Raw genomic sequence first — 11,278 nt, forward strand, 5'->3', positions numbered from 1 at the left:
AATATTACTCTTTTTTAAATGGATGTTATTCATAGTAATTTATCGAATTTTAAGATTGAATGAAAAGATGATTTTAAAAATTTTCGTGGCCTGTGGCACAACCCTAGTTTTAACAACTGGTTTGTTATTTATGGTTAAGGACTATGGTTCTGTGTTTCGTGTACAACTATTGTGAACTCCAGTATATGTTCGAGATTCGAGGCTTCGAGGGTTAATAAGATGGTAGAAGATTTCTTTACTCAGTGAAAAATAAAATATCTAATATGAATTGATTCTTTTTCGTGATTTAAAAAGCAAGTAAATCATTCTAAAAAGAAATTATCACATTAGCCTTTCGTAATGTCTGAAATAACAACTAAATACCTGGTTGTCGGTGGTGGAATAGCCGGTGTGACCTGTGTGGAGACTTTATCGATTTTGCACCCTGAAGAAAAACTTGTCGTGATTACTGCGTCATCATTGGTAAAGAATGTAAGCAATGTTAAATTCTATGCTAAAACTATAGTAAAATTTGATGTTAAAGATACTGAAGCTAGTTCATTGCTCAGAATACATCCAAACCTTGAAATTATCTATGATTCTTTGAAGTATTTGAATACAAAAAATAAAATAGCGGCCACTGAAGAAGGAACTGTTATAAAATATGATGTTGTTTGCATTTGTACTGGCGGAATTCCGAAACTTATTTCTGATTCAAATAAATGTCAAAGAATATTAGGTATTAGAGATACAGAATCAGTTAAAGAGTTTCAAGACAAATTAAAGAATGGACGTAAAATGCTTATCGTTGGTAACGGAGGTATTGCATCAGAAATTGTGCATGCCACTAAGGGTATACAGAAGGTATGGGTAGTCAGAGATGATTACATATCTGCAACGTTTGTTGATCCAGGGGCTGCGGAATTCTTCCAGGAGTCATTTAAAAAGAAATCAAAAGATCAATCCGATACTACTACAATAAGAAGACACATTTTTACTGAAGAGGATACTGTTGTTTCAATTAATAAAAATTTAAAATCAGCAGCCTTAGGTCCGGACTGGTACAGAAAGCTAGAAAATAAAAAAAGTGAGAGTGGGGAACATGAACTTGAAATCATTTACAAAGTTGAGGTTGAATCAGTTGCGGAGACAGAAAACAAGGAATATGCTTTAGAGGTAAAATTAACAAATGGGAAGACTATTGAGTGTGATTTTGTTATATCAGCCACTGGAGTCGAACCTGCAGTTAACTTTTCTTGGGACCAATTACCAAGAAGAGGTGACGATGGTGGGTTAGCTGTAAATGAACTCCAGGAAACTTCGATAAAAGATGTTTTTGCAGCAGGTGATGTGGCATGTGCTTCCTGGCAACATTCCCCTCACTGGTTTCAATTGCGACTGTGGACACAAGCCCGGCAAATGGGAGCAATGGCAGCCAAAGCAATGCATGCAAGGATAATAAATGAAGATGTATCACAAGATTTCTGTTTTGAATTGTTTACACATTGTACTAGTCTTTTTGGTTACAGAGTTGTGTTGTTGGGAAAGTATAATGGTCAAGGATTGGGAGATTATAATATTCTTTTACGTACTACTCCTAATGAAGAATACATTAAGTGTGTACAAAAAGATGGAAAGTTACAAGGAGTGATACTGATAGGAGAGACTGGTGTGGAGGAAATGTGTGAAAATTTGATTCTCAATCAAACTGTACTGACACCATTTGGAGATGACCTACTGAATCCAGACATAGATATTGAAGATTTTTTTGATTAAAATTATTAAATATAGACAATATAATAAGTATGTAGCATTTGAATACTCTTTATACCTAGTTGATACAAAGTTGTATACCCAGTATGCAATTTGTATAGTCTTTGCCATAAGAATTTATTTATTTATTTATTTTATGGATGGGCATCAAATTTTTAAAACTTTGATGTTGAAATCAGTAGTAGGTGGTAACCATTCCTTATAACATTGAGTTGAAACACCAATGCATCTAATATAGTAAGGACTAACATATGGAATAAAAAATATATCAAACAAAAAATTGTAACAAACAGTAATAGGTAATAAGGATCAAAGAATTTATTTCAAGTTATGATGAGGTTAGGAGCACCAAAAATTAAGTTATATGTAAAATGATTGTTATCATTCTAAGCCAGGGGTACAAAATAGTAATACTTGGATTGAGGTAAAAAAATAAAAAGTTGAACCCAATTAAAAAAGGGGGAAAAATTCTATTATTCCAATTGATATATTCTGTTAAACAGTTTTCAGTGGATTCTTAAAGAAACCACTATATATGTTAACTTTTTAACAAAATATATCTACTGAATATTGGGATATACTGGTAACATTAAAGTGGATGATAAAGTACAAAAAACAGAGGAGTTATGCTTCCTTCAGAGTTTTGGTTCTTAAAAAACCTTCCTGATATTTGGCCAAAAGACACTGAGTATTGCAAATTGATTTGGTTTGTTTTTTATATTGAGGTATCTAGAGCAAATCTTTTTGCAATAACAAACTTGCTATAACAATTCAATTAAAAATGCTGAGATAGCTTTACCAGGCTACTATATGCGATGATACTGCGATGCGGTCAAATGGATGGATGCAGGCTGGACATAAATAAATGTAATTAAGAACTAATTTTAACTACACCAAATTCTGGCAATAGATTTTTATTAACTTGCTGTGTTGTGTATGTAACACAATATAATGTTTAACTATGTAGAGGAAATATGTGTTAAGTTAGATTAATGCTTATAGTGTTGGGTGATTTTAACTTGTAATTATTATGAGTATTTTGTGGCCTTTTGTGAACTCGCCCAGTATATTGATGTATCCAATCGTAAAACACAGCTGTTGATCGCGCTCGGCGCGGTGGAAGTGCGCCCGGCAGATGAGGCTCTGGAGCAGGTGGACGGCTACCATCCGCCGATGGCCGTGGCCTTGCCCGTCCATGCCCGGCCCATTTTGCATCTACTGCAGGGTTTGCCCCTAATAAAGCAACTCTGGCAGTGGGCAGTAGGGGCGCGGCGCGTATAAGCTAGGTCGCGTGTCATCCGGGGCGGTGGCTCGAGCGCTAGCGTGACTGCCGCCGAACCCCTTAGTAGGACCGGATAGATTGCCTCCGTTTATCATTAAGGATTTTGCTGCATCTATTTAACACTTATGTATATAGCGATCCCAACTTTTCTCAGGGATTGGAAGCTCACTCGGTAATACTAGTGCCGAAGGGTAGTGGAGGTTCTGAACCTAGGGACTACAGACTTGTAGCAGTCGGTACGTTGACTGTGGGGGATACCAGTCAGAACCCTACTATACATGATCAGGCGTCAGTCAAGGTAGTAACTTGAGAACCTTCCTACTCCCCTCCCCTCCCCTCCTTCCCCTATCTTGATGGTAAATGACTTACCGGAGGTGATCGACTAAGTCGACGTGCCTCATGTTCGCGGACAACCTGAAATTAGTCACGGAAGTGAAAGACGTCTCGGACCATATAAAATTGCAGTAGGCGAATGTAACCACCAAAATAAACTTTATTTTATTGCATCCAAATGCTCCATCATGTCGTACAGGCGCTCGCGCGCTCCATTCCATCACCAATACCAGTTGAAGGCGCAGCTGTTGTGGTGCGTCACTAAAGTTGGGAATCTCGGAGTCAATTGAGCATAGACTAAATTCCGGCAACACGTCAAGGTTTGTACGACAGCGTACCAAAATCTGACGGGTGCATCATCGGATGCGGACGGATAATTTGGATGCAATGCCGTCATAGTACAATTTTAGATCGCATCCAAAATAAATTCCGGAGGTTTCTAAAGTGTACGGCGTTTATCCAGAATACCCTTTGCTGGATCCCACTTTGTTTATCATGGACATGGTGGGATATAGTAAACTAGAGGGTAGGATGGAATTGGCCTTGACATTATACTTGAGATAAACCCCTGTGTGTCGAATGATAGTGTGTTGGACAGATTTAGGCCGCCTCTCACTCGCGCTACGCACACGCTCAACATGGTACCCGAACACCTGGATGTTTTCAGTTGCCCTCTGAGCAAGTTCACGAAGTCCACTATGATCTATATAGAGTTTGGTAGTTATTTGACTTGTCTGTCGCACCCCGTACGATAGATTTAAGTAGTTTTAATAATAAGGTCTTGATAGGAGGAATGCGAATCTCAGTGGTTGAAAAATTTGGCGGTATCGGAATGAAATAAAAGTAGAGTTTTAAGAAGTTTAAAAGAAGGTTCTATTCTCTTACACCAAATTATGAAAAGAAGTAATTGATTAGAAAGGAAAGTAACAATGTACTTTAACACGTTGACTGCTGCCTAACATTAACAAATACGGTACACGAGTGCGGCAGGATAACACGCTAGGCGTGTTTCAGCACTGGTGAAGCGTATTCGAAACAGGCGCTACGAGCATGCGGTCCCACACGCCTGGCGTGTTTAAGCATTACCACAAGTTGCAAACGAGATTGGAGACTAGTATATTTCATTTATGTTTAATCTCTAAGCCTATAATTTGTTAATAAATAATAATCACGGTTAGAGATGTAAGGCATGATAATTATTGCTTGAAGCTATTAGATATAGGAAGCACAAATAAAAATCTATATAAACCTATTCATGATTGATATTTCCTACAAATGTAAGTGTAACGCTAATAAAAATTATATACTACTATTAATAAAAATATATAGCTATGATAAATCTAAGTAAATAAATAACTTCTAATTATTAAATGCAGTGTTATTTATTTCTATGAGCCTAACCCAATATTTCTTACAAATCGCACCGTGAAACTCTACTACGTGGGGCGACATTAAGCACAATCGAGGCGACAATTTATTATATTCCGTTGCCAAATATCCCAATTCCATTGTAATTCGTTACTACCCCTTGCTGCGATGGTATGATTTTTATGATGATCTTGATTTTAATGTGATTAAAATTAATTGTTGTCACAGAATTAAGAACATACAGAAACCGTGTACACGAACGTGTAATATTGAAGCATAAAAAACAACTCAACTTTAAAGGTGTTTCTCGAACAAACTGTAAGTCACTTCATACCATAAAATGGGAAAATGAGAAAAAGTTTTTGAGCTAGCAAACTTACGCGGGTGTGAATTGTGACATGTGCGGGGCGTTTTCACTGTTTTTGGACAATGCACTGCAATGGCTGGATGAGGATTCTGTATGTTCTTAAATCTGTGATTGTTATATATTTTTTTATTTATGCTATTTATTATGTCTATGAATTATAAAAAAACACGGTTTATTACACCGCAGATGAATGCGTAAACTCAATCATCTACAAAATCATTTGGTAACCCATTACCGGCCTACGACAGGGCACGCGTAATGTTTATAGTATACAGTAATGTTTACGAACAAAGAAGATATGTATTTATAATTATTTAAGCAGGTGTTTCGTTCGAGCGGCCGCGTATGAAAACTTTATTAGCTTATGCCCCAGCCTTGACGCGTGCTACTGCAATATTAAGTAAAAGTTTTTACTAAATATTAGTACAATTTTTTTAAGAAATCTTAAATATCTCCGAAAATAATTGCAAAATACATTATTAGCAGCCGTTTTGTCAGAGCGGCCACATATATTTGCTTATGTCTCAGCATAGACGAGTGCTACAAAAATGATTCATATGTAAATATTTAGTAAAAATGTAGGAATTTATTAGATTATCTCTAAAATATAATTTTTATTAATACATAACTATAACCTAAAATAAACTATTTAAAAACTAAATAAAATCTAAAACGTCCTCGAAACCACCGCAGCGAGGCACAGTTCCTAAGATGCTGGCAGCATTTCCTCTCTGGATGGCCAAACTAATTCGTTGGCCAAGGTAACTGCCCGCTCTAGGATCACCGGTAGACTCGATAACCCTTTTCGATAATTCTTTGAAAAGGGCTCTTGCCTCCGGACCCCACGGTCCCAAAGTCTCTACACCAAAAGGCACAAAAATGAAGCTGCTATCCAGGTTTTCATATTTACGCCTCTTGGCCTGCTCGGCACTGGAAGCAGCCGCACCTACCATTGACGAAGTGGCCTGGATGTGTGATGCAGCTAGGGTATCAACACAAGTTGCATCCCACAGAAGTGACCTTCCAAGCCTCCAAGGTATGAGCGTCATACCATCAGGTCTCTTGCCATCGCTCCGCGCCAAACCAATAGGTTCTAATACAGCTGGTACGTGAGCGGTAGCTAGAGAACGTCGGATGATGTCGTTGATGGTGCTATGGCGAGAGAAGCGACCAGCGCTTCTTGAACAGGAGAGTCCATGGTGACCGTAGGTGTCAACGCTGTCACCGCAGTGGCATCGATGAGGCTGAATTATAGAGGCGCCAAGCCTAAGACCAATCACCACCGATAGAGTGGTGTGGTCTAACATAGTGCCCAGGTTAGCTGAAGGGAGAGCATGTAGCCAGTAGCCGGACTCCTTAGCAGAGAGAGCGAGAAGACGAGCACGGTCTCTTTTAGATGGCATTTGGTCTAAAAGTGTGTCAAAAGTTTTTTTGCAAATAATGTCGTCCCACTGTCTCTGTGAAGAAAAAGAAACCGGCAAAATACTGGGACTAAGAGCAGACCAACTATTTCTTGCCTCTGCCAAGTATGACACTTCTATGGAACCCAAAGAATTGGATATAATTTTTTGAAAAAAAGTGTGTGTACTGTACACAGAGGAAAGAAAAGCTGGCAGCGAAACACTTGAAATTTTGCGAATTCCAAGACCGCCATACCCTATCGGAAGGGAGGCCTGGGTCCATGCCTGATTACTTATGGGACAATTTAAAATATTAACAAGAATATCTTTTATAAAAGTATCCAATTTTTCCATTAAAAAATTAAATCTCCAAAGAGGTGAGCATCTAAGAAAATACGTAAATTTTGGAACAAATAAACAAAAGCGAATAATAGTTAGAGCCATATGTGGATTAATTTCGAAAAGACGATCGGAAGTGTTGCTAAATTGGGAAATTAAATCGTCAATAAACTGTGGGACTGACGTTTCCAGTATAGGTGCCTCTAGGAGACGAAGTGATTTATCATTTAAAACTTTGATGCCGGGAGCCAAGTTATTAAATTGTTCTAAAATGTGCTGTTTCGATTCATCCGAAAATGAATTTGGAATAAATATTTCACATTTATCAAAGTTAAGCTGTAAGCCAATCAGTTCAAATTTTGATATGATACTCTTAAGATCGTCCAAAACTGTGTTCACTTTGCCACCTAAGGTCCCATCATCTAAATACCAGATATTAAATTTTGAATTTATAGTTGAAATTATAGGATGTATAGCTAGACTAAAAATAGCGGGACCAAGGGGATCACCCTGCTGGCAGCCGACGGCGGAGCTCAAAACGTTGTTTTTATAAACTAGCCTCGAAGGATTCTGGTAACACTGTGCTAAATATGGGAACAACTGTGGTAATTTATTTACAACTTCTGAGAGGAGGACTCCGCGATCCACCGAGTTGAAAGCATTTTTAACGTCAATTTTCAGAAGCACTTCCTCCTGGGAGTTAAGGAGAAATGTACGAGTAGCATGTACAGCTGCTTCACACCCCCCCTTAACTCCGAAACCTAACTGTATTGGGTCAAAAGTTGATGAAATAGAAGGTAGAATTTTTTTACAGCAAATTTTGGAAACGATGCGACGGATTGTTGAACCTACTGCTATGGGACGGATACCACCATCTTTTTTCCTTAAGGCACATAAATTTGCGCCATAAAGTGTAGAGGTTATCTCTTCAGGTACTCGTCCAGATAGCATCAGATTCACCAGATTAGTGATGGATTTCAGGAGGGCTCCATCCGTATCCACGTTTGTACCACAAACTAAATCTTTAAAATGTTGTGGAGACAAACCATCAAGTCCCGCGGCGGAGCCACTTCTGAAAGCCGCCAGAGCTCCCAGCACATCGTTTGTAGTGGCCTGAAAAAATGAAGTGCTTAACGGTGCGTCCGGAAAGGATAAATTAGGAGATGGGGATGAATGTTTTGAGCGCAGTGCTTCCAGAGTCTCCGGTGTATCAGGGGCAATAGTGTCACTTGAGAACAAAAGACGAGCTGCTCCCTTAAGGTCTCCATCGCCTATTTTATTTTCAATCAGTTTATTTAAATTAAAATTGTGGTTTAAAGTGGAATGTGATGGTATACTAAATAATTCGAAAAAAAAAAATGGTAAAAATGTTGTATATTTTGTAAATAAGAAATGGACCGCGGGCACTGACCTCTATTATACTATACTATGCCGGTCAGGCTTTATCAATTTACAATTACATTATGACAAGTACCTAACTTAAAATTGTGACGATTTGAAGCGATGAAGAGAGTTCTACGATAGGGTTGTGCAAAGTACTTTGTCGATAGTACTCATCCACACTATTCCTCTTAAGATTTATCAAATTACAAAATATTGAATAATAAATAAATATACTACGACGATACACACATCGCTATTCAGCCCCAAAGCAAGCGTAGCTTGTTTTATGGGTACTAAGTTGCCTGATATTTTTATGAATTATATACAAAAATACTTAGAATATACATATAGACACCCAGACACTAAAAACATTCATTCTCATCACACAAACATTTTCCAATAGTGGGGATCGAACCCACAGCATCGGACTCAGATAGAAGGGTCGCTGCCCACTGCGTCAATTGGCCGTCAAATAAATTGAAGCAACTTAATTGCTACAAGTTTCCATCTTATCCTACATTAAAATCCTTATGGCTGCGAAATACGAATGTCGTGAATTGGGGTTCTAATTTGAATGATTACAAATATTATAAAATTTAAGCTTGAGTATAGCAAATTTAGCTTAATTTTCATAATATATAATGGAATTACGCAAAGTAACGCCTGCTTCTATCCAATGATTACTTATACTTATGTTCCAAAGATTTCACTGAGGATTTTTTTAAAGGCATTCCGCACGTAACACTTTAAAGAATCACATAACAATGGCAATAGGCAGATATTTTGAGTTTTTTTTTTTAAATATATTGAACATAACTAACTAATATATACTTTTATCTGATATCTTATTTAATGACTTCATTTAATAGCAATTGCAGCGAAACTAATTCAGATATTGAAGATGTTTATTGTACAGGCTCGTCTTCGTCCAATGACAGCTTCCATAGTACAGTTATACCGCTTAACTCTGCGCTTGATAGTACATTTTCACCATATCCTAAAAATTTTAATGTTGTACATATTAATGCACAGAGCATTCCTTCGCACTATTCCGATTTTCTGACTTCTTTTGATACAAAAAGCATTCATGCAATTCTTGTGTCGGAGACGTTTCTTAAACCCTGTCTCCCTTCCACGTCCTACTGTTTGCCTGGCTTCCATCTCATTAGAAACGACAGAACGGGTAAAGGTGGCGGAGGTGTTGCAATTTATTTACGGAGTCACATCCCCTTCCGTATTTTAACTAAGTCTCCATCAACGTATTCTGAATCGTCTGAACACTTATTTATTGAGGTTCAGAGTGGTCAGAATAAACTTCTTCTTGGTGTCTTTTACTGTCCTTCACTTCATATTAATTATTTTGGAACATTTGAAACTTTACTCGAACAATACTCATCCACAGTTGATCATACCATTATTATGGGTGACTTTAACACGTGCCTTATAAAAAACGACCACCGTTCTAAAAATTTAATGAATATTATTAACAGTTCCAATCTTATGTTGCTACCCACGCATGCAACTCATTTCTTTCCGAACTGTATGCCTTCTCAATTGGATCTGATGATGGTATCTTCGCTGAATCTTGTTGACAGTCATGGACAGCTACCTGCAGAGGCTTTCTCCTATCATGACTTGGTCTACTTGTCTTTTAAAATTCGTCCTCCTAAAGCAAAGCCAACTATAGTTATGCGACGCAGCTTTCGTAACTTTGACAATGATAAATTTATGGAAGATCTTAGTGACATTGATTGGGAGACTGTCTTTGCTGCTAATTCAATAGATGACAAACTTAATATTTTTAACTCTATTTTGATCGGCCTTTACGATATACATGCTCCACTACGACCTATTAAAATTAAGCATCTTCCTGCACCATGGCTGACTAATGATATCAAAGCACTTATGTCCAAACGCAATGCAGCTAAGGGTAAATATAAGTTAAACCCATCCGCCGCTAACCTTATTAAGTATAAAAAACTTCGGAATCAATGTAGTAGACTTTGTCGAGATGCTCAGCGCAAATATATTCACTCCTCTGTGGACCAAAAGAACACCGGTAAAACATGGCAATTTCTAGCCTCTCTTGGTGTTGGCCGTCAACGCCAACACGTCTCGCATGCCACTGATTTGGATGGTCTTAATAAGCATTTTGCCACTACATTCTCATTTGATTCGTTAATTAAGCAAAGTACACTTAACCATCTAAGATCTTTGCCTGTACATGGGGCCCCTGAATTCCAGTTTCGCACCGCTACCGCAGCTGAGATAAAGAGTCATATTTTTGCTATTAAATCGGATGCAATTGGTTGTGATGGCATAAGTAGGAAAATGTTAATTGCTGCACTTGATTACATTCTGCCAATACTATGTCATATACTTAACTTTTCTCTTACTTCTGCTTCGTTTCCCAGTGCATGGTGTAAAGCTTATATCATACCAATACCTAAAGTTCTCAACCCTTTAACTCCTACAAACTATCGACCTATCTCCATTCTTCCCTTTTTGTCTAAGGTTCTTGAGCGTGTTGTTCATCAACAACTTAGCCTCTACTTAACAAGGTATGAGGTCTTAAGCCCATTACAGTCAGGATTTCGGCGTGGGCATAGCACAGCTACGACCTTAATTAAGGTATGTGATGATATTCGGTACGCTGTTGACAATAAACTCCTTACAGTTATAGCTCTCTTAGATTTTAGTAACGCATTTAACACTGTCGATTTTGACTTGCTTTTGGCTGTCTTGAGGATGATAAATTTGTCACCACTTGTTGTCAACTGGTTTCAGGGATATGTACGTAATCGACAACAGTGTGTACGGTTGGATCATAAATTATCTTCCTTCATTTCTCTTACTTCTGGAGTGCCTCAAGGCGGTGTTCTCTCTCCTCTTCTTTTTTCTATCTATATAAATTCGATTTCCTCTGTTATATCTTCGTCCTATCATTTATACGCTGATGACTTGCAGATTTATGTTTCGGCGACCATTGATGATCTTGCATATGCGATTGAATCTCTCAATACTGATTTGAATAATATAACGGCTTGGTGTCGA

The 11,278-nt window shown here is 37.9% G+C and overlaps 1 protein-coding gene across 1 annotated transcript; it reads left to right on the top strand.

The window, feature by feature from the left end:
- Window positions 1-152: 152 nt before the first annotated feature.
- On the top strand, window positions 153-1,785 carry LOC120623716 (pyridine nucleotide-disulfide oxidoreductase domain-containing protein 1). Its single transcript, XM_039889906.1, has one exon. It carries the CDS (start codon window positions 340-342, stop codon window positions 1,753-1,755), a length of 1,416 nt encoding a protein of 471 aa, XP_039745840.1. The 5' UTR covers window positions 153-339; the 3' UTR covers window positions 1,756-1,785.
- The last annotated feature ends 9,493 nt before the right edge of the window (window positions 1,786-11,278 follow it).

Source organism: Pararge aegeria, chromosome 5 (genome assembly GCF_905163445.1).
Source record: "Pararge aegeria chromosome 5, ilParAegt1.1, whole genome shotgun sequence".
Taxonomy (NCBI): domain Eukaryota; kingdom Metazoa; phylum Arthropoda; class Insecta; order Lepidoptera; family Nymphalidae; genus Pararge; species Pararge aegeria.